The sequence below is a fragment of the Mytilus californianus genome, unplaced genomic scaffold, assembly GCF_021869535.1.
Source record: "Mytilus californianus isolate M0D057914Y unplaced genomic scaffold, xbMytCali1.0.p SCAF_7, whole genome shotgun sequence".
Taxonomy (NCBI): Eukaryota; Metazoa; Mollusca; class Bivalvia; order Mytilida; family Mytilidae; genus Mytilus; species Mytilus californianus.
The window spans coordinates 91,818,039-91,843,050 of NW_026262723.1; the positions used below are offsets into that span (position 1 = coordinate 91,818,039).

The 25,012-nt window shown below is 31.1% G+C and overlaps 1 protein-coding gene across 1 annotated transcript in view; it reads right to left on the reverse strand.

The window, feature by feature from the left end:
* Nucleotides 1–3,193: 3,193 nt before the first annotated feature.
* The window catches only part of LOC127709557 (GATOR complex protein NPRL3-like), a 58,481-nt gene continuing 36,662 nt past the window's right edge, over nucleotides 3,194–25,012 (reverse strand). Inside the window, exons 18-29 of the mRNA XM_052215162.1 lie at nucleotides 24,412–24,601; nucleotides 24,040–24,193; nucleotides 21,445–21,520; nucleotides 20,504–20,618; nucleotides 18,382–18,416; nucleotides 17,159–17,321; nucleotides 15,870–15,976; nucleotides 14,917–15,049; nucleotides 13,879–14,020; nucleotides 11,304–11,499; nucleotides 9,660–10,248; nucleotides 3,194–8,917 (exon numbers count right to left, since the gene is read on the reverse strand). Of these exons, the coding sequence (XP_052071122.1) occupies nucleotides 10,092–10,248; nucleotides 11,304–11,499; nucleotides 13,879–14,020; nucleotides 14,917–15,049; nucleotides 15,870–15,976; nucleotides 17,159–17,321; nucleotides 18,382–18,416; nucleotides 20,504–20,618; nucleotides 21,445–21,520; nucleotides 24,040–24,193; nucleotides 24,412–24,601 (1,468 nt within the window). The 3' untranslated portion in view covers nucleotides 3,194–8,917; nucleotides 9,660–10,091. The remainder of the gene's footprint in view (nucleotides 8,918–9,659; nucleotides 10,249–11,303; nucleotides 11,500–13,878; nucleotides 14,021–14,916; nucleotides 15,050–15,869; nucleotides 15,977–17,158; nucleotides 17,322–18,381; nucleotides 18,417–20,503; nucleotides 20,619–21,444; nucleotides 21,521–24,039; nucleotides 24,194–24,411; nucleotides 24,602–25,012) is intronic.

Sequence of the window (25,012 nt, forward strand, 5' to 3'; positions counted from 1 at the left end):
TCTGCATGAGTTCAGACAGACACATGAATATGTGGAGGGGTTTAACTATTTTTTTTTAAATATTGAACCCTTTTATAATCATGATCAATGGACTAACCTCTTATCTCTTAAAAGAACATCCAATAAAAATAATTAAAGGAAAAACACTTTTCTCTAAAATTAAGGAAAAAGTATAAACAAACAATAAGAAACAAAATTATACTGTATTAAAGAAAGCTTGAGATGACTGAATGCAACCTCAAAGTATTTAATCTACTTATAAGATATATTGCCGTCCTTTACTCAAATATCTGTGGCTGAACTTCATAGATTTCATACAGAATCATCATAAGCAATACAGGAAGACAGAATCTTGTGCAATTCCTAGAACAAACTACAGTACATGCATTCAGACAAAACATAAGAAACATTTTAGTCTTGCTTTGAACTAGATGTATTAATCAGTAATTTTCCCCCACAAAAAATGCAGGATGCTGTGAATGAACAACAACAGTATACAAATCATAACACAATTTATTTTCATGTTTTACTGAAAGCATAACATTTTATTTTCACAATTTTACTGAAATTAGCAAGCTTTATCATGTTTAATGTAGAAATACAATGCATGAATTTTCATTCAACTGAAGGGGATAGACCTGGTTTTAAGGGAGATAACTTTTTAAGCCAGTAATGTGTTTGTTATAGTCAGTTTTATCAATGCCTTTTAGGTTTTACTTTGTAAATACAGCTGGTTCCCAAACCTCTTTTGTGGGAGATAATTAATATGCATAAGAACTTTTGCTTTGTTTACCTACTGGTTCTTAGATATGATCTGCATGTTTCATCTCATAGAGACACAATAGTTGTCAAAATAAACTTGCAGGGAGACCTTAACAAATGGAAGTGGTAGTACACATTTTTAGTGTAAGCTTCAATTGTAAGGAGTTGGACAGGGAAAGATCCTGCCTCCACCTCCCTTAATAGTAGAAAAATTGTGTTTTTAAGTACATTTTTTCAATTTTGTTTTCTCCCAAGCCCCCATTTTGGAAGTTCAAAGTTTACTGTTATAGGCAAAAAAATGTTCAAAAATCCTGTTTAACCCCTTGCCCTAAAAAATTTTGGCTTTTGAAATTTTCATTCCAGTATATATTTTTTCAGGAAACTAGAAAAAGTGTCACAGTTTTAGATGTAAAAATGAGTTCCTCTGGGAAATCAAATTTTCTATTTTAAAAAATACAACCTTATTAAAAGCATACATTTGAAATACTTAAAATAATCTGTGTTACTTAGAAGCTGAGAAAATATTCATGAAAATGGTTGACACAAACATACCAGTTAAGTAAAAGTTATGTCCCTTAACCAAGGTCTTACCCCCCCCCTCCCTCCATCCTTATTCCCAAAATTTTCAGATTTGATTTACTGTGGGATTCTTTATTATTTGTGGGATACCAATATTCATGGATTTCTTGCGTAAAACTGATGCACGAATTTAAATAATCAACAAAGTACAAATTTCTATAGGCTTGTATGCAGACTTTGGCAAAATGACGAAATCAAATATCCAGGAAAAACTGGTACCCACGAAAATAAATGAATCTACAGCATCACTGCCATCAGACACAGTTTATCTTCATTGGTTTTATTATTTGCAACTAAAAATATTTTATTTCTTTGAGATTTTGATTTTCCTCAGTCAACCAAATCAACGAAAATTGATAATGAATCTACAGTAGTTTAAACTATGTAATAAGTTAAGCTGAGTCTTATAAAACTTTGAAAGCCATAATTGCACATTATATGATTCGATTATGTCAAGTTTTGTTCATTCCAATTTAAATAAAAGCAAATATTACATTCACCTTACTGTAATGTTGAAATGACAACATGGATTACTTTACAAACACAACAAAATTTATTCGTGATATAGATAAAATTATAGAAGCACACACACACATGCTACAAGTAAATTATGCCAAATTTCCTTTCATTTTTAACGTGTGAGATGGAGATATTGTGATAAAAAAAAGGAGAACATATGATGAGGTCACTATAACCTATACTAGTCATTTGTCAATAAAAAAAAGAGAATCTTACTATTTTTTTTATTTCATGGACAATTAATGGCTTATCATGTTGTCCTCTTTTCCCTTTACAGTAGAAATGAAAAAGTGCAATTTTTGCTTTGTGAAACCCAAACTTGAGGCTCTTATACAATAATAAATCTTTTATCCAAAAGCAATACAGCTTATAGAATTTACATATACAAATATAATAGCATCAGTGATTAATTACATAAAATTATGTATTTTGCAATTACAAACCAGTTTGAATCATTGAATCATCAGCAGAGAATGACAACAAATAAAGTAAATGATGAAATATGAGCATTATATTATGAATAACGAATTTTATTAGCTAAATAAAGGTTAAGCTCTTTGATGTTATGAACAGACAACAATTGTATACATTTATAGTTTTTTCCAATTGGATGGTTTTATATATTTTTTTCTTATATCAAAATATTTGTCGCATACTAAAATATAATGGTTTTCATCTTCAATCAGATGTTTATCACACATATTACAAGATCTGTTTTCTCTTTCAATTTTATAAAATCTACCGGTTTCAATGTTAAGGCAGTGTGCAGACAATCTATATCTACAAATATATGGCCTATACATATATAGTAAAAAGTTTTTTGTACATAAATTTGTAAATATCTGGATTGTGTATATACCTATAAAATTGACACTTTTGGAACTCATTGAAAAAGGGCATTTATTTCACTCACAAAACTATCTTTCATTCTATTAACATTTTTTTGCAAAAACAAATTATTTTGGTGTAACTTTACATCTTGACAACCATAATGAAATGATATGTTTTTTTTTATATTTCACATAGCTTTCTGTTCATTTCTATGCAAATTGTAGGAGACTTTGCCATTACAAACTTTTGTGACAGACAGTAAATCTCATCACATATAATGATAGGGCAACTTAATTGTTCAATAAAAGTTTTACAATGATATAAAAGTGTTGTAAAGTTACAATACGTTGTACTGTTTGTATTCAGAAAACAAATAACATTCCATTTCTTACTAGCACAGTCATTAGATACAATGTTGAATTAACTTTATGTTGTAAATAAAAAAGCATAGCAAAACAATTGTCATTGCATCCTACATTTACTTATAATCATAATAATAACAAAAAGGTGAAAATATATGAATTCAGTTAACAGGTTTAATACTAAATCAGTCATCTGAAGCAACTTTTGGTAAAAATTTATCTCTTGTTTCAAAAATATCTGAAATCAAAATAAAAGGATGGAGGCTGTGAAGGTACTTTGATTTCTAGTTACCAAGTTTCTGAAACTAAAGCATTGTGGGTAATTTCATTGTTTGTATACCAAAATGATGATACAAAAACCACAAAAATTGCTCACATAAGTAAAACAAATTGCAGAAAATAATGTTTTCTCTTTAATCAGATAGGATATTTCGAGTTCAGTATCAAAGGTCTTTTTGTTCTTCAAATAAAGATCATTATTTATTAAAAAATTGTTAAAAAAAAGAAAAAAATCCATGAGTAGTTTACAATGCAAAGAAATTCTTTGAAAATTCTATGTTGATCATTTGCTGCCAAATTACTTGTATCATGATATATTAATGTTTTATTGTAAATGTACAATGCATTTAGATTCATGTATTCTTATGTCAATTATTCTGTTAATTTTTTTATAAATAGTTTTAATAAAATTACATGTATGTTTACAACAATGTAAAAACTACTTCGGACTACCGGTATTCCATTATAACATGTTGTTCAACCAATGTTAAATAATAAAAAGAAAAACTTTTTTTATAGATTTTATGGTTTGCATGTATTCCATGCCACTACTCTATGAAAGAATACTTAAATACACAGATAGCAACTACATAATGGTACAACATGTATCATCATGCCATTTATTAGAACATGACCTGGAGGATCATTATTCAATCTGAAACAATTCATCAAAAAGAATATTCAAAGCTTATTTGTGGCTAGCCAATATGCAACTTTACACCAAAAATCAGTGCATTCCTTAAAACAAGAGTGCACACGCTGAAATGTCTCGCCTTCTTTACTAATCATTGATATTATGTTGATAGTCCTAAATATAAAGCTTTACTACAACTATCACATACACTTAACATGATCCAAGAAAATGAGGTCAAGGTCATATAAACCAAACAAGAAATACATGTACACCTTACAATCATTCAATACACTAAATATAGTTGACCTATTGTTTATAGTTTCTAAGATACAGACTTAACCAAGAAAACTAAACATTGACCAATGAACCAAGAAAATGAGGTCAATGAACAATGCCAGGCAGACATGTACTACAGCTTGCAATCCTTCCATACAACAAATATAGTTGTCCTATTGCTTATAGTATTAGAAAAACAGACCAAAACACAAAAACTTAACACTGAGCAATGAACCGTGAAAATGAGGTCAAGGTCAAATAAAACCTGCAAGACTGACAGGTACATCATAAAATATTTCCATACACCAAATATAGATGACCTATTGCATAAAGTATTAGAAAAAAAGACCAAAACTCAAAAACTTAACTTTGACCACTGAACCATGAAAATGAGGTCAAGGTCAGAAGACACCTGCCCGCTAGACATGTACACCTTACAATCATTCCATACACCAAATATAGTAGACCTATGGCATACAGTATAAGAAAAACAGACCAAAACACAAAAACTTAACCATAACCACTGAACCATGAAAATGAGGTCAAGGTCAGATGACACCTGCCAGTTGGACATGTACACCTTACAGTCCTTCCATACACCGAATATACTAGACCTATTGCTTATAGTATCGGAGATATGGACTTGACCACCAAAACTTAACCTTGTTCATTGATCCATGAAATGAGGTCGAGGTCAAGTGAAAACTGTGTGACGGGCATGAGGACCTTGCAAGGTAAGCACATACCAAATATAGTTGAACTATTGCATATAGTATTAGAAAAAAAGACCAAAACTCAAAAACTTAACTTTGACCAATGAACCATGAAAATGAGGTCAAAGTCAGATGACACCTGCCCGCTAGACATGTACACCTTACAATCATTCCATACACCAAATATAATAGACCTATGGCATACAGTATAAGAAAAACAGACCAAAACACAAAAACTTAACTATAACCACTGAACCATGAAAATGAGGTCAAGGTCAGATGACACCTGCCAGTTGGACATGTACACCTTACAGTCCTTCCATACACCGAATATACTAGACCTATTGCTTATAGTATCTGAGATATGGACTTGACCACCAAAACTTAACCTTGTTCACTGATCCATGAAATGAGGTCGAGGTCAAGTGAAAACTGTCTGACGGGCATGAGGACCTTGCAAGGTACGCACATACCAAATATAGTTATCCTATTACTTATAATAAGAGAGAATCTAACATTACAAAAAATCTTAACTTTTTTTTCAAGTAGTCACTGAACCATGAAAATGAGGTCAAGGACATTGGACATGTGACTGACAGAAACTTCGTAACATGAGGCATCCATATACAAAGTATGAAGCATCCAGACCTTCCACCTTCTAAAATATAAAGCTTTTAAGAAGTTAGCTAACGCCGCCGCCGCCGCCGGATCACTATCCCTATGTCGAGCTTTCTGTGACAAAAGTCGCAGGCTCGACAAAAACAAGTAAAATGTTAACACAACCAACATTTATTCCCTTAGGATGTTGAACAAACAAAAAACAAAAACCTACAATATCTTATTTCAAATCAAATTAGTTTTATCATTTGGATACCATCAATTTTACCATTACGGGACAATTCAACACTTGAACAGTTATTGCAGCAACAGTGAAAATCAAACTTGACCTGCATTTTATGGTAGGTAGTAATGTTGAAAAGTTATAAGGTCCTACTTGAAAGAAAATAAAACAAGGAATGAGTTGTCAAATATCAGTATTTTGAAAGTATCTTTCAGGCTTTTTTGACCTCTACATTCTATACCTCTTTTCCAATCTATCAAGGACCAGAACTCCTGAATGGCAAAAGTGAAAATCATCAATATTGAACTCTACATAAATTTTTTCATCAGTATTATAATTTGAAAACCATTGGTAGAAGGGTTCATAAGTTATTGAAAGGAAATGACAAAGTGCCATTTTCAAAAACAGTTTATGGTTATAGGTGCATATTCATGTTAAAGTTATTTTCCAAATATCATATCTAACCAAAACAAATTGTAATAGGCTATAACGGCATTTGACTTGTTTTGTCGTTAAAATGAAGATTCCATGTTGTTTACATCTGAGGCCTCCTTATTGATCCTACATGTATCAGCTTACAAAACTTTCAAACGTACAGACAAACATGACTAGCAGACATTTTGAACTATGACACAGTCAACTTTAGACATATACTAGTTCTGTTTATCTTTGAGTACACTAGATCGGCATATGGTCCGGGTACACAGTTATCGTCCTTTGATTTTCGTTGTCCACGAATATAGTCCCTAGTGTGGACAGTGTGTTACTTGTCGATTTTTTTTATACCCCTTCCAAATTTATTTCTCCATGTTTTATGACTCCAATAGTAAGTAGGGGGGTGAAATGACACTGTAAAAAAATTTGGGTCATGAATTTTAAAGTAAAGTAGTGATTTGGTCCAGCTGAAAAGTGTTAAAAATTAGCACTTCGAAAGCTGTCAAAAGATTTGAAGACCCCCTTAGCATGAAATTGTCAATATTTTGAGTTAGAGCCGATGAAGTTTTCTATAATTTTGATATAATTTGTCCCAAAAGTAGTACAACACACTGTAAAAATATTATTGAGAAAGCGCAGGTGGGATTTTTTTAATTTTCATTTATTGTCTAAAAGAAATGCACTACGAAATAACTGTGTACTCGGACCTAAGAGGTGAAATCAGGAAATATAGAATCTGTACTATGGCAACTTCCCTGAATGTTTTGATGGTGTCAATTTATCAAATAGCATAAAACTAAAGGATTTAAACTTTCATTTGATAGAATTTCTGCAAAAATGACCAATTTTGGCATTTTATGGTCAAAATAAGCATTTCATAGCTTTTTCAATTTTGATGCATAAGTGGCATTCTGACTTTCTATCTGACAGGTTTTTATGTGTCAATATTTGGGTTTCTATGCTTCAATCCAGTTGTATTACTCATTTGTGAACTCGGAATCTACAGAAAAGAAGATTATCTCGGACAATATGTGCAAAATGTGTTGTATATATGATCCTCGTCTAACGCCCTGTTTGGATCAAGTTAAATGTGAGGAGCTTGGAACATAAAAGTTGAAGTCCATTATAAAGACCTCACTAAATTTGTATAAAAAGCACTTAACAATGTCTTTTGTACCTGTTTTATGTCAAATAATATCTTTCTTTTCTTCTGTAGAATAGCAAGTGGTTCAAATATAAGACTGTTGAGACTAAAATCGCATGCATGTTTTTCACTAAAAAGTGAAAAATCTTTGTATCAGACCATACTGTCTGCAAAAAAAGTTGAATGCAAGAGTCTTTTTGTGCTCAGATTTATTGTATCATGTCACCTGAGTATAGAAATGATAGAAAAGACACAAAATTTTATTTCCTATAGCTTCAATATGCATTTTTAAATGTAAATATGTGATACGGCCTAAATTGACCCTAAATTATTTTCAGTCTTACTTGGCCTAAGACCCTTTTAAACTAATGTGATATGTTATTTGTAAGTTTTCTTTCCATTTAAAGTACATTAAATACATATGTAAGGATTATTTATAACCAAAAAGCTATACAAATTTAAAATTGCTGGAAAATATTACATCTTCATGTAAGGCCCCCCCTTCATTGGAAAACCTCCATTTTTAGCCACAGGCTCATATAAATTTGACTTTTTAATAGTTATGATAAGTCTGATAAATCAAATGAGTACTCTATTGCTTTTAATACATAATATATTATATATTAAGGCATTTCAAAAGTATTTTTTTGCAATATTTTAATTTTTTAAGCCCCAAATGTTGATAGTTGAAAATTTTCAATTTTAACGTCTAAATTTTACACGCAAAGTTGAATATAGAATTAGTCATATTGTCTATAATATATATCCTATTGCCATGAAACTTTGTAAGCAGTCTTATAATTCAATAAGCTTTGGTCATCCCAAGTTTCATTACGATTGGTCAACTTTTTCTACCCTATTAGGTCCGGGTACACAGTTATCGTCCTTTGATTTTCGTTGTCCATGAATATAGTCCCTAGTGTGGACAGTGTGTTACTTGTCGATTTTTTTTATACCTCTTCCAAATTTATTTCTCCATGTTTTATGACTTCAATAGTAAGTAGGGGGGTGAAATGACACTGTAAAAAAATTTGGGTCATGAATTTTAAAGTAAAGTAGTGATTTGGTCCAGCTGAAAAGTGTTAAAAATTAGCACTTCGAAAGCTGTCAAAAGATTTGAAGACCCCCTTAGCATGAAATTGTCAATATTTTGAGTTAGAGCCGATGAAGTTTTCTATAATTTTGATATAATTTGTCCCAAAAGTAGTACAACACACTGTAAAAATATTATTGAGAAAGCGCAGGTGGGATTTTTTTAATTTTCATTTATTGTCTAAAAGAAATGCACTACGAAATAACTGTGTACTCGGACCATATCTTGGAATCCTAATACAAATTCTTTATATCTTGAAATGGTTAACTATGACACAGTCAACTTTAGACATATACTATATCTGTTTTATCTTTGAGTACACTAGTTTGGCATATCTTGGAATCCAAATACAAATTCTTTATATCTTGAAATGGTAATGCCTTTATTTGCACACAATTATATGAATCGTTCTTCTTGTTGGTCTTCTGCCATACATAGTTGGACTACTTCTTAAAATAAAAAAAACATGGATTTGTGATACCATAATGATGAAATCGTTTTATTAACAAATGAATACTAAACAGATTACAGCTTATCTGTTTGATTGTGTACCAGAAACAATGAAAATCAATTTTCAGACTCTAAATAGGGAGTTATTTTTCAAGAGTGATGATTGTTACCCATTTCTTTTGCATTTTTGTCAAAGATATAAAAAAAGATCATCAAAATAAGATATACAAGTAATTTAACACAACCATATTGTAAATCTTCATAGGATTTATTGCCTTTAAATGATCATTTTTTACTTATTTCTATAATTTTGACAACTATTTCAAAAATTTTAAAAGATAAGTCACATGTATTTAAAGTATAAACTGGTTTAAATGAAAATCAATACAAGATCTACACAAATACCACTAAATAAGATTTACAATTGAGCAAATATGATTTATTGCAATAAATGTAAAATAAATATCAAAATTGCATATTTTTACCAGGTGAGTAATTCAGTCTCTTGGGAGCCTTTTGTTTGGTAAGGCTTTGGTTCATATCTTATTTTGACAAACAACTATGAATGAAATGGCCATTTTAGGTTGAATAAGTCAACTTCAACATGTTTATTCCATCACAAGTGACCTTTCTGCACATGAGAGTCCAGATCATATCCTATTCATTTATCAATAAAATTAACATAATTTTCAAAGGCTTGAAAAACATTACTAATTTATCTATTAATGTGTCTTATCATACCTCTCCTTTTTTATCCTAATTATATAATTGATAATACCCAGCAAATCAAATCACCTCATGATATCGTGTAGTCTTCCTGGTCATTAACCTTGATTAATCTGAATTATACACTTCAGGATAAAAAGCTTCTCTCCTCCTTTCTATGGTAATCAATTTCAATTCCCTTGTTTATAAATTTCGTGTCCTTGTATCCAGTTCTGTCATATGAGACACATCCCAATCAAACCAGTCGTTCAATATCTTCATTTACATGTTGTATGTAAAATATAGTAAAATTTATCAAATAATTTCACTGATTAAATCTGTATCAACTCCTAATTGATAATAATAATTTCATAATTGATCACATAAGTCATAAGCAATAAATTACAAGTATTGCACAATCCTCCAGTTAATTTGAGATTCTTGTCTATTTCCTTTATAAATTTGCACTCAGGATGAATTAAATATCGTAGCTTGGTCAGGATACTGACATGTTATTAGAACATCCTGAAACTTGTCCAGTAAAGTCAGAAGCTGTGAACGTGTAAGGTCTTCATAAAACATAATCTCTTCAAAATGATGCAGGCCATCAAAGTAAGGACACAGCCTGAAAAAATAAAATAAAATAAAGTTTTGAAATATCCATATGTGATGCTTGACAACCCCCACTAAAAGCAGAGGTTCATATCACAGGTAATTCAAAAAGTTACCTTGACATTTGCAAGTTACAATGGTATAATATTAGTTAGTGTGTTAGTGACCTAATACGATATATATGGGGTCAGTAAATTCCATATGGGGTGAGAGCAAAGCTTGAATCCCCACATGGAATTTACTGACTCCATATATATGGTATTAGGTCACTAGCACACTGTGTAACGAATTTATCTTACCGACTATCTTCACATGTAGTATTTAGACTAGTAGCCTATCAAAGTGATTAAGTCTTCAATACTTAGTATTAAGAAACTACTTCCATTTGTCTATACAAAAAACAAATGCCAACAATAACAACTTGTTAGCTTAAAATTTGTTTTATGAATTTATTTCAATCGTTCATTATCAATTTCTTCGTCTGTTTTTTTTGTTTTGAAAGGGAAGTAACTCCTTACTAACCCCATATTTGTGGCCAACTTGTTTTGTAAAAGGCAAATCAAATTTTTTTTTACTTCGAAGTTTGAATCCTCATTAAAATCCCTGCATGCATATTTTGACCAGATTTTGCGTAACTCTTTCTGTTTCCAGGCTCAAAGGGGCAAAAGGGGTTGTAACTCTAAAATTGTCTAAAGAGTTTTTAATCCAATCGTTAAAGTTTTTTTTCCAAATTCCTTATAAAAATCTCTTCTCTCATATTTTTACTTAGGTTTGGGCAGTTATTCTGCTTTCTTAACTGCACTGGGCCAAAAGGGCGAACATCATAAATTTTGACCTCTCTCAATTAAGTCTGATTTTGATGCATCCTATCTGCAACTCATTTGCTTTGTAAAATATTTATGAAACCCTTGAGGAATTAAAGCAGTCAAATCATGATATGCTCTTTTATGTCTATATATATAATCAACACTGTTTACCAGTTTCTTCATCCATATATCTGTACTTAAAGGCTAAACATGTATACAATCATTATTGCCTTTATTATCATGTGAAAAACAAATCAATTACCTTAGAAATAGTCTTAAATCATCTGTATTTTTTGCAGCTGATAAATTAAGCATGTAGTCTTGCTCCTCTCTCGTCAATTTAGACATTGTGTCTTCCATGGGCATAAAGCCTTTTATCTCTTCAGATATAAAAGATCCATCACTTGCCAGTTCAGAAGACGGAGACTGGTAATGGAGCTGACTCTCATCACTGTTTACTGAAAACAGTTAAAAAAATTTAAAACCATATAAAGTCAATAAGACAATATTACATAAAATATTTACACAATCTGATCTGTGTCCAAGCTTCACATACAAAGGATCTGACAATGCTCCATTCTACATTTAAGGAATGACTGTAATATTTTTTCTGTCTATGAAGAAATAACATAAAAAATGTGGTGCACACTGAATAACCCGCGTAGCCGTTTATTTAAAAAAGTGCACCACATTTTTTAGGTTATTTTGAATAGACAGAAAAAATATTACTGTCATTCATTATAAAATTTAATTCTAAATTCCATTTCTAAGGAGAAAATTTTGAAAAAAACGTTGGTGACGTCACGGTCACATGACAAAATTATGTCTATGAGCTGATAGACAAAACACTTTCAGCCAATCAGAAGACGTGTTACATCCAAAATTAAATTATTCTGTTATAAACAAAATTTCATTTTACCAAGACCAGAAGTTAGAACGAAGTGTGTTCAGATCCTTGTATGTCAGCAAAGCATGGACATACGATTTGTATTTTAATCTGAACTCTTACTTAACATCAACTTCATTTGTCACCAAATCTAAGATTTTATAACTGATCAATAATGTATAGCTGATATACTGTGGATTCATTTTATTTTCATGGATACCAATTTTCATGGATAGAGGAAATGTTATATTTCTGTAGATATTTGATTTCATGATTTTGCTAAAGTCTGTATTCTAGCCTATAGAAAATTTGTAATATGTGAACATTTAAATTTGTGTCTTACCTATAACCCATGAAATCCATGAAAGTTGATATCCTACGAATAATGAATCAACAGTACCCTATGTCAAGCAATATGCTAGAATCACATTTGATTATATGCCTAAAGGAGGTTAATTCAATATATTTCAATACTAAGTAACTCAGGCATATTGTTTTATCGTTCAGAAAATAAATCTGCTGTACACACTTATGTCATATGAGCAGATACTGAGCTGATTTTAGCTTGAATAATGTAGTTGAATAATGGTTAGCTATACGCATCAAACAAGAGAACATTTTAAGAAGATTTATTTTTCCTTTGGGTCTTCCTTGCAAATCTTTGGTAAGTATCTTGTTAAGATCAAGTTTGCATTTTGATATGGTTGACCTACTTTTAATGCAATTATGACACTCAAACTTCAATGAAAATTGTACTTAAACATACCTTTATACATTTCATGTGTTAAGGCAATATTACCCTTGAAATTTTCTGATCAGCATTGGCTTTCTAACTTGATAAGAAATATTGTTGATAAATCTTTCATATACATTTAATCAAAACCTATCAAGAACTGAATGAGTGATAGTGTTCACAAGGCAATTTGCCACATCCTAGGTCAATCATCTACTCTTTTTAAACTTGATTGAAATATTGTCTTCATGACCTTTCATATAAATTTATCAAAATCTGTCATGAACAGTAAGGGTGAGAGCACTTATGTCTCTTTTTTTCAATTACTGTAAATTCAGAAATTAATGCGTGAATTTATTATTGCATATCCTTGACCTCTGTCAAAAATGTGAAATTGAATTAATGTGATTGTAAAAATTTTATGAAGAAAAATCACAACTGATATTATGAATGTGAGTTTATATTATTGCAAACCTGATACTGTCGCATTTTTCACATTAACAAAACATCGCAATAATTTCTAAATTTACAGTAATTTATATTTTCAAGAGGTATAATTATTATTCTATAATACATCCAAATCATATTATGGCACTATTAATAAGTCTATTCACAATTTTAATTGCAGACCCAGAGCATTATATGTTCATTTGGGAGACCAATAAAGTAACCAAGGCCTATAAAAGTGTCTATCACCAGAATAAATGAGAAGTTGGTAATTTTAAAATCTCTCTTTTGATAACTGGATAGATGACAAGATTACTTAGTTGTGGATTGAATTTCTAAGTATAATCTGCTTACTGAAATTGAATGACTTGACAGGCCTGCAAAAACAGACCAGTAAAGAGGAAATTTTGTTTCTCCAATTTTATTAATAAGATAACCACATTGTTCTTTTTTTATGGAACTTGATTAGGTTGAATATGGAACTTTTCTATGGATGCCATATGTGGAGCAGGCTTTTTTCCCCCTCTGAAGCACCTGAGATCAACCCTGGTTTCTGGTGGGGTTCATGTTGCTCAGTCTTTAGTTTTCTATGTTGTGTTTTGTATACTGTTGTTTTGTCTTTTGGTACTTTTTCGTTTTTTGCCATGCCGTTGTCAGTTTGTTTTCGACTTATGAGTTTGAATGTCCCTTTGGTATCTTTTGCCTCTCTTTTCTAACACAATTCAAATGATCTTAAATTATCATGAAAATGTAATCATCTTGACCACCTACCTGATGCTACATCAGAGAAACTAGATGTTCTGTCCTCTACACAAAGCCTGGATTTAAGTGGTGGCATCAGAAACACATAGGTATGTAGTTGGTGTATCAATCCATGCTGTAATAACCATACCACCATACTAACTTTCTCTTCCTGAAGTATAAATTCAAGTCTTTAAGCTACAAGAATGAGCATTTCTGAAAGACTTAAGATCCAATATAGTAGGTTCTCACAAAACAGGATTTCTTTATATGAACTTCCTGGTGAATATATTCTTGTTAATTTCTATTGAGTCAAGACAATTTAATTATGTTAAGTTAACTTAAAATATTTTATCTCACTATGAAATAAAAGACATCTGTTTTACCAGAATATAACTTTTGGCTGCACAATGTTTTATTTAATGAATGCTTTTCATCCATAAAATCATTGAAAGGCACCTCAGTTTTTGACAAAAAAAAAAAAGATTTAAAGTATGGATTGAAACTATAAACAACCTTGCATTGAACAAATATTGAGGAGGCAGAGGTATATAGACAGATGGCAAGTCATCTTTAAAAAAAAGTAGTCTTTTAGTCTTTGATTGACCTCTTTTTTTTCCCTCTTTATTCTGTTGATCTTAATTATAAACAAATCTGTAAATTCATAACAATAACGATACATAAACTGTGTCATCTTTAATATCTTTTGTAACATATGTTTTCTACATTTCATCAAATTTGTTCCTGAAAATGTCAAGCTTTCATACATAGCAATCCATTGCTTACCTGTTGCTTTTGTTGTTTATTCAACATGTCCTGTGTATCTTGCTTACCTGTTGCTTTTTTTGTTTATTCAACATGTCCTGTGTATCCCACTTACCTGTTGCTTTTTTTGTTTATTCAACATGTCCTGTGTATCCCACTTACCTGTTGCTTTTTTTGTTTATTCAACATGTCCTGTGTATCCCACTTACCTGTTGCTTTTGTTGTTTATTCAACATGTCCTGTGTATCCCGCTTACCTGTTGCTTTTGTTGTTTATTCAACATGTCCTGTGTATCCTGCTTACCTGTTGCTTTTGTTGTTTATTCAACATGTCCTGTGTATCCCATAACTTTGTAGGATAAGAAAATTCAGACAACTCGACTGCTAAAGATCGTCCAGGAAAGAGCTGTACAAATTCTTCTGCAATCTTAGAATTCCTGTAAAATCAAATATAACTTGCTTTTCAAAGCATTACTGATTCTAAAAACTATAATTGTTTTTGTAATGAATTTCTTTTATCTGCACTGAAACTTATTAATATACGTTTTATACATAATATTTGAATTCTTATAAAGAGAAATACAGTACAAAGGCAAAAGAAATACAACGGCAAGATAAACGACAAACACATATATGAACACAACTAAATCTCATTTCAAGAGAGCAGAATATGATTGCACAACATAAGCTTCCATACTGAAAAGGTAATGCATATTTTATATAATATATGTTGTCATGACAATAAATGATTCATTTCTATAAATATATTTTTTTCTATTAAAAAGTTTTCTTTTAAATAATTTTTCAGGGCTATTATATTGGTTTGTTCCTGTGATAGTTTGATTCTATAAATACAGAATTTGGTTAAAAGAATTATTAAGTTCCTTATATCAAATTTTAACAGTTTTCGTTTGAATACCTAATAGAACAGAATCAATATTTTCTATTTCAATTTTTTTTATCCATTACATTTTAATAAAGTAATTCACTCTGTCTATGTCGTACTTTAAAAAATGTTTGTATACCATTATTTATTAAACTTATTCTTTCATTAACATTGTTTTGTTAAAAATAGAAGTCCTGAATGTTGCCTTCATAGCAGAATCTGCTTAAGTATCAGTAACAAAATAATTCAAATTATCTTTGGTATCATTATTTACATGATATATATATGTAAGCAATCTATCACATACATCATCTACTTTTTCTATTTTGGTGACAATTTTTCATTTCTTAACTATAAAGACAAATACTTACATTTTGATATTAGAACTTGGAGACAGTAAATACACATTGCTTTCACATAATGGATACACAATTGTAGCTTTACCCCAGTATACAAGATGACTAACAAGCTGGAATACCTATAAATTAAATATGATAAGTATCAGAGAAGGGGTTTGTTAATTCATGTTTCAGTTTGAAAAATACACACTCTTCTCAGTATAAGACTGATAGCAGTAACATTATATACCTTTTGACTGGTTATGAGGGTAATAGCAAGTTTGTTGTCCCTGAGATACCACCTATTGCTCGAGGCGAAGCCGAGGTCAATAGTTGGTATCAAAGGGACAATAAACTTGCTATTACACTCATTACCAGTCATTAAGTGTTTTATTATAACGAACAAAACAACTTTCTAAACAGACCAAATACACCATTTGGAAAAAAACCAAATAGTCATATAAACATGCACAAGATGAACTATCAGGTTTTATTTTGCCCGTGTGGTATTTGTCAATATTTTATTTACTTTAATCAAGATCAGGAATCCTTGTGTAAAAATTCCCGTGCATATAATTAACGCTAGTTAAAATATATTACCATTTATACACCAAAACAATCCCAGATTATGAAGACGACGACAGACCCATATCATATATTTGTTATGTTTAGTTCTTAAAATATGTCATGTAGATTTTCTTTTTTAATTGCTTCTGGTATTATATTAATTTGAAATTATGACGACAGACACATACAGATTATACCGTTTACGATATTTCATAGTTCACGTTGCCAAGCACACAAATCCAAGCAGAATAGTCAATGACGTCATTGTTGTCCAATGAAAAATTAGTATGAAAAAGTACGGGATATATGTTTATTAAACTTTTGACAGTGGTAATAGTCTTTGAGACTATTAACTGGCAAATAGTCTGTGGAATGAAATAGCACAAATATTTCATTCTTTTCGATATAGAATAAAACATACTGAGGTATAATAAAAGTTTTTACTCATGTCTGAATTTTAGTATTTAAGGTCATATTGGTGTGTCAGTAGGAGATCCTAACATACATTTTGAAGAAGAAATCATTTTGGTGAGTCAGTTAGTTTGGTTCAAAATACAGATTTTTATCATTGTTTACATACCCCAAGGTGATGTACAGCAAATGCAAAGTGATGGCTTTATCTCTCATGGACCTAATAATAACTTTATAAGTAAGGAGGTTATGTACATGTGACACACTAAGGTCAGCCTCTAATGCTATGATCTGTAAACACTGACCTAATAATAACTTTATAAGTGAAGAGGTTATATATATACCTGTGATAAACTAAGGTCAGCCTCTAATGCTATGATCTGTAAACTTCTGACTGGCTGCTGAATAATGACATTGATAAGTCTGTTCAGAGCTGGTGTGCAATCTGTTGACAAAGTATCCAACAAATTCTGTCCATCCACAAGTAATAACACTCCATGGTAAGGTCTGTTGATAAATTAAGTCTCTTGGTGAATAAATGAAATTAATAGCTATAAAAAGTAGCTACTAAAATTTAGGATTTCTAAGTTTTATTTTCTTTTTCACAGGCATCACCTTATCCATTAGAATTCAGATGTCAATATTATGAGACCTATTAAAGAGTAACTTAATATTTTCCTGTTGAGATTTGCCTCAAAGTATACATGTACAGAATAAAATATCTATTAGCTCCTGACAAGAGAGAACCCACAAATGTGTGTTGAAACAGTCTATATTCAATGTTTCATATCAAAAAATATTTTCAAGATGAATTACAGCTGAATGCTGTTATTTGACATTGATGTTAAACATATCTAGCTAGTGTTTCTACATTTAAAGTTGTTTTCAGTGAGTGGGGGAGGGGTAGGTTAAGATCTTAAAATATATGACTTATTCAAACCTGCCAGATCTTCATGTGCCTGTTATAAGTCAGGAATCTCATCAATGGTTGTGATATGTCATATCATTTATGATTTCTGTTTTACTTTTTCACAATTATTTTTAGACTAAGACATATTGTAAAGACACCTCTTTATTGTTGAATTGTTTAAGATTGTATGTTGACTTCTAAATGTGTTGGTTATTTATTTCTTAGTTATTTATATCATTGGTTTGTTGTCTTAGTTATTTATATCATTGGTTTGTTGTCTTAGTTATTTATATCATTGGTTATTTATGTCTTAGTTATTTATATCATTGGTTTGTTGTCTTAGTTATTTATATCATTGGTTATTTATGTCTTAGTTATTTATATCATTGGTTTGTTGTCTTAGTTATTTATATCATTGGTTATTTATGTCTTAGTTATTTATATCATTGGTTTGTTGTTTTAGTTATTTATATCATTGGTTTGTTGTTTTAGTTATTTATATCATTGGTTTATGTCTTAGTTATTTATATCATTGGTTTATGTCTTAGTTATTTATATCATTGGTTTATGTCTTAGTTATTTATATCATCGGTTTGTTGTCTCATTAACATATAGCCCACATCTTATTTTATTCATAAGTAACATTGTTGTACTAACCTTAAAGCTTCTATACATCTCTGGATTACTTCTGGCTAGATAAAAAAGAAATTGACAATGATATGAAGTGTGTATTCTAATGTGAAATAATTTGTTTGTTTTTAAAGTCTGTTTGTCTTTTTCTTTCTAAATACTCTTTTAAATGTACTTAATAGACTAAGGTGAAAAGGTTTGTAACTGAGTGATACTGTTAAGTGGGAAATTTTTGCGAGGGGTTTATTTTCACTAATTTTGAGGTTAAAATCAAATCACCAAAATATCCTTGCATAAATTTGATCTTTAAGACAAAAAAAATTTTAAAAATATAAAACCACAAGAACAGGTTTGTCCTTTTATATAGCGAAATTAAAAAAAAAAAAACATGAAACCTTTCAAAACAACATTTCTTTACTGTACTGTTTTAAGTATTACACAAGAACAAAAGAAAAAAGTGCATAATCAACTAAACTTTTCCGATTTGTGTGTCTAATACTGGGAATCTCTTTAGTTTGATAACTTTCATACTGCTTGTTTGTTGGATAATCAAATCTAAAAAAAAATCTGATAGAAGTCCAACTGGATTGAAACAGGAAACAAAATCATTTGTAAGGATCATTTTTGATTCAATTTTCACTAAAATATACAATGTAAGTTTGTTTTTTTACATTAAAATCAAATGGCTGATGCCTGAGGCGTATAAGCAAATCCAAATAATAAAATTGTTACAGAATGAGATCTTAATGTGGGTCACAGTAGTTTATGGCTTAATATCAAATCTCATGAGTTATTTTTCAGTAAAACTTGATTCTAAAATTTTAAAAAAGCAGCTGGATACGACCACAGAGGTCGAACTCTGAACAGTTGGGGCAAGTATGGACACAATATTCAAGCTTGATACAGCTCTGAATTTGGATAGTGATTAAATATTTGACACATTATAGATTTCTGACACAGAATAAATGTGGTCAGATAACTTACAAATTTGAAATCGGACATTTAATCTACTTAATGGTCCAATATCCAAATCTAATTCCATGGTTAGATTCAGCATATAAAAAAAACCATGAATTCAAACAAAGTTTAATTTTGGACCCTTTGGACCTTAATATGAACTAATTTGAAAACAGGGCCCAAATTTAAAAATCTAAATGCACAGTTAGATTCAGCATATCATAGAACCACAAGAATTAAGTTTTTGATGAAATCAAACAAAGTCTAATTTTGGACCCTTTGGACCACAATGTAGACCTATTTAAAAATGTCCAAATATCCAATATAGTAATACATGGTAAAAACCTCAAACAATTCAAGACTTTAAATTAATCCTCATTGAAATTGGTTAAAAGATTTGTATTTATTTTCGATTGAAGATTTCTTGCTGTTGTGAAATACTTTTCTGTTGCGCCATACTTAGTAAATCTGTTTACAAACTAAATATAATAATTTACACACCCTGTTTGGTGTGTATCTCCTACCATATCAGTATTTGTTGTTTCTTTATATAGATCAGAAATAATTTATGTTAGAACCAGCTTAGCCAGTATTAGAAAAGTCTTGTTTTTGGCCCCTATTTGGCCTCTAGTTTCTTAACGAATAAAGCCACAACCCACAAAATCGACCCCAACCTTCTGAGTGTGGTATGGAACCTTGTGGTACAATTTCATAGAGATCCATGAACTAATACTTTAGTATTTGTCCTGAAACCAGAAAAACTTTGTTCCTCCCCCCCTTTTTGCCCCTTATTCCTGAACGGTTTGGGCCATAACCCCCAAAGTCAGTCCCTACCTTCCCTTTGTGGTATGGAATCTTGTGGTACAATTTCATAGAGATCCATACACTTATACATAAGTTATTGTCCGGAAACTTGAAAAATACCTTTTTTGGCCCCTTTTTGACCCTAATTCCTAAACAGTTGGGACCATAACCCCCAAAATCAATCCCAACCTTCCTTATGTGCTATTGAACCTTGTGATTAAATTTCATAGAGATCCATTTACTTATACTAAAGTTATTGTCCGGAAACCAAACGACAACGACATGATAGCAATATATGAATGCAAATTACCCTGGATTTGACAAAAAGCTTAAATAAATATCAATGATTTTGACTCATTTACGTACCATATGTTGTGTATACACTTACATTTACTTTTACAGATAAGGCAGCAGAAGATTTGGAATGGACTTTGTGTGGCAGACAAAATGTGACTTCTATCCACTTGTTTATATATAAATGTACCACTCCCTTGTCTTTCACACTGAAATTAGAACCATTGTGAATTGATTACAACTATTAAAAGACTTTATTGATATATGACTTTTGCTTAGCATGTGAAATTGGTTCATTGTTAAGATTATTTTTTTTTAATTTTTCACCTTGAGATTCCATTTTATCTATAATAATTGAATTAGATGTGACAGTACAACATGAATGCCCCCACTTGTAGCTTCATCAAGAAAAGTCTGTTGTAATTCTGCCAAAAGTCATCAGTTAGAAAGAAGCACAAATTTTATCTGCAAGTCATCATTAAAAATTATTTTCCAAAAATCACCCACCTCCTCTTCTAGATCTGCACTCATTACAAAAAACAAATCTGGAAAAGTTCAATTTTTTATGAAACTTTCCAAGTCCAAGTCTTTTGTAAGAAGTGAAGTCATGAGCAAATAAAAAAAAATATGTAACTCTTTAAAGGCAAAAATAAAAATAGTAAAAATTGAGAAAGGGAACTTTTCTTCAAGGAACCTTACTTTGTGTAAAAGCTTTTCTAAAAAAATCATTGAATATTGTCACTCATGTGGAAAAAAGTGTCTTCATTTTTTATGAATTTATCTTTGATGTGCTCCTCTTCTGAAGGAGGAAGTTGCATAAAAAAAGAAAGTTTAGAACAAACTTCAAAGTAACTTTGGAAAGCAGTGGTACAATAAGGGGAAAATGACAAGCTTTCTACAACAAACATTACTGACAACATCTGGATACTTTTCCTCCAGGATTTATCATTCATTTTACCCAAGAGTTGGGTGAAAATACAGAGATCTCTTGTTTAAATGTAATGAGATAAAGGCTAATCTCAAACATAATTATACCTTTCATATGCTGTTTTTAAGTCTCTTGCTAAAGAGCTTTTAGTCTGTATCAAATCATATGGGAAATGCATCTGATCTGAAAAATATTCACACATATATTGAATTGGCTCTTGAACAGCTACTAAAGTCAGGACAATTTTTTCTTAAAACTTTACAATAAAACACAGAACAGCAAATTTTACTATTTTAAACCCAGATTAGTACCAATTTGTCTCACATCGTCTGAAGCAAGACAAAAATAAACCCCAGCACCATTAAGGAATTGTCTGAAAATTTTGATGGATTAAAAATTTATCTTTATTTTCACAACATTTTTGCCCCTATCAGATTTCCCTTATTTACTGCAGTTTTAAAGATATTAAACAATCATTTAAAGTTAAACTTTTAGAAATGGCAGCCATAGATCATAATATTAATCTCATACTAAAATCTTAACACATTAAGGATCATTCATGTCAAAACTGGTTTCAGGGGGAAGATCTTTGATACAAAAATGGGTAAAAATAGTCATTTAAGGGCAATTAATCCAATAAACAGTCAAATGACAGTTTCAGTCTTATTTGTAAATTTTGTATTGTTGATCACTTTTGATGTTTACTGTTTCTGTGTATCTATAAATAATTATTTAAGGGCCATATCTCCTATAAGATGTCAAATTATGGTTCAGTCAATTTTCAGTAGACCTTATATTGCTGATCAGTTTTGCTGTCTACAGTTTCTTTTTATCTATCTTAGTTTTCAAATTAATTATGAAAACAGCCAAAATTGGTCAAAATTAATGAAGGGCAATAACTCCTGTCTGATAATTTTGGTACAAATAAAAAGAAGGTAGAAATTGAGTTTAAACTATTATGGCTTTCAAGATATAAGACAATAACTTTTTACATCCAATGTTCTTTTCTAGCCATGGCAGCCATGTTGGTTGATTGATAAGAATATTATTCAAAAACAACAATCAACACAATCTACGGATCCATCATGTGAAGCTTGGATTAGTTCTTTTATAACTAATCTGAAGGGTAATTTTTTAATGCTGTTTTTCAATTTTTTTAACCTCTAGGCAATCAAGTGATTGACATATTATATAGACTCTTGACTATTGTCGAAGACCATATATCAACCTCTCAATGTCTTTTGGGCTTTTTGTTATGCTAGGTTGTTACATTTTGATTATATTAAATTTGCATAAAGGAATAAAAAACTAGAGGCTCTCAAGAGCCTGTGTCGCTCACCTGATTCTACTTTGGTTTTGGAAATCATGTTAAAATAGATCAAAATCATAACAGATACCCTAATAATGAGTGAGGTCAAATTAGGTTTAATATTGGCCCTGTAATTTAATAAAAAATCCTGGTGGCCATCTTGAACAGTAAATCAGCAACAAAGTAGCAACACTTCATCAGCACCTCATAAGAAACATTTATGCCATGTTTGGTTTTATTCCATTCAGTGCACCTCTAGAAGAAGCATTTGTATGTATTTCCAATAGGGTCTTATGTTAAAGGAAGTCCCCCCGCTGGCGGCCATTGTGGATGAAGGATCAACTTCAAAGTAACAACACTTAGTCAGCACTTCATAAGGAACATTCATGCCATGTATGGTTTCAATCCATTCAGTGGTTCTCTAAAAGAAGACATTTGTATGTATTTTCCATAGGGTCCTTTGTTAAACACTGTCCCCAGCTGGTGGCCATCTTGGATGATGGATCTGCTTCAAAGTAACAACACTTGGTCAGCACTTCATAAGGAACATTCATGCCATGTTTGGTTTCATTCCATTCAGTGGGTCTCTGAAAGAAGACATTCGTATGTATTTCCAATAGGGTCTTATGTTAAAGTAAGTCCTCCGCTGGCGGTCATCTTGGATGATGGATCAGCTTCAAAGTAACAACACTTGGTCAGCAACTCAAAAGGAACATTCATGCCATGTTTGGTTTCATTCCATTCAGTGGTTCTTTAAAAGAAGACATGTGTATGTATTTCCCATAGGGTCCTATGTTAAAAACTAAGTCCCCCGCTGGCGGCCATCTTGGATGATGGATCAGCTTCAAAGTAACAACACTTGGTCAGCACCTCATAAGGAACATTCATGCCATGTTTGGTTTCATTCCATTCAGTGGTTCTCTAAAAGAAGACATTTGTAAATATTTCCTATAGGGTCCTATGTTAAACTAAGTCCCCTGCTGGCGGCCATCTTGGATGATGGATCGGCTTCAAAGTAACAACACTTGGTCAGCACCTCATAAGGAACATTCATGCCATGTTTGGTTCCATTCCATTCAGTGGTTCTCTAAAAGAAGACATTTGTATGTATTTCCCGTAGGGTCCTATGTTAAACTAAGTCCCCCGCTGGTGGCCATCTTGGATGATGGATCGGCTTCAAAGTAACAACACTTGGTCAGCACCTCATAAGGAACATTCATGGAATGTTTGGTTTCATTCCATTCAGTGGTTCTCTAGTAGAAGTTCAAAATGTAAAAAGTTGACGACGACGGACGCCAAGTGATGAGAAAAGCTCACATGGCCCTTTGGGCCACGTGAGCTAAAATGTATTTGTAATTATTTGTGATAAATTATCATAATTTCTATAAAGTACCTTCGGGAAGAGAAGCAATGTCATCATGTATAGATATCATTATTTTGGCTTCTGCTGATAAATACTGTCGCCGAGACTCTTCATATTTAATAGCAGCTGTTAGTTGTTTCACCAGGTCAAAATAACAGTTTATTACAGACTGATCAACTGATGCCTGAAATAAGAAAAAAACAAGAATATTTTTCCACTGATTTTTACAGTTTGATTAAAGTACCTTAAACCAAAACTTTCACCTGATACCAGAATGACGAATAATAATAAGATAGATGTTATTCATTTTAAAATAAAAGTTAAATCATGCAATTTACAACATTATAAGTTTTGTCAACAGCAAGGAAATAGTGTTACAGTAACATTTTGCCTGTTGCCTACCTTTAAAACAAAGACAATATTAAATGATCCAATCTGATGAGATATTTTGCCTGATGTCTGTTGTTTGGTAGACTGGTCCAACAGCATAGGAAATCCTATAAATCTCAAATCATCTACTTTCAAATCAAATGGTTGACCACATAAAGCTGGTTTGACCGACAGAAGATTTGCTAAAATTGCCTTGGAAAATCTAAAATAGATGCAAATAAGTATTATATATGATGTCATAATATTGAGAATATTTCATTTAATATAGAACAGAATTCTTTCTGAAATATGACATTCTACATTGTGGTAAATAGCAAATGACTAATAGACTAATACAGTCTACCTGAAAACAAAACCTAGCATTCTTGTCATGAAATTATTTAAATATAATTCATTATTTAGATATAATTCATACAAAATGAGGAAAATCAGAAAAACAATAAAATGGTTTTGCTAGCCTGCAATTTCATCATGCAGAGGCCTTATCTTAAATATTGTTCAGGGTCCTTAAATAGGTAGAGTATGGCACACTCCAAACTCATTCCCTCAGATCTAACATTCCTAATCCGACTGAATGTAACAGTGTCTATATACATTTTGCCCAGCTAAACAG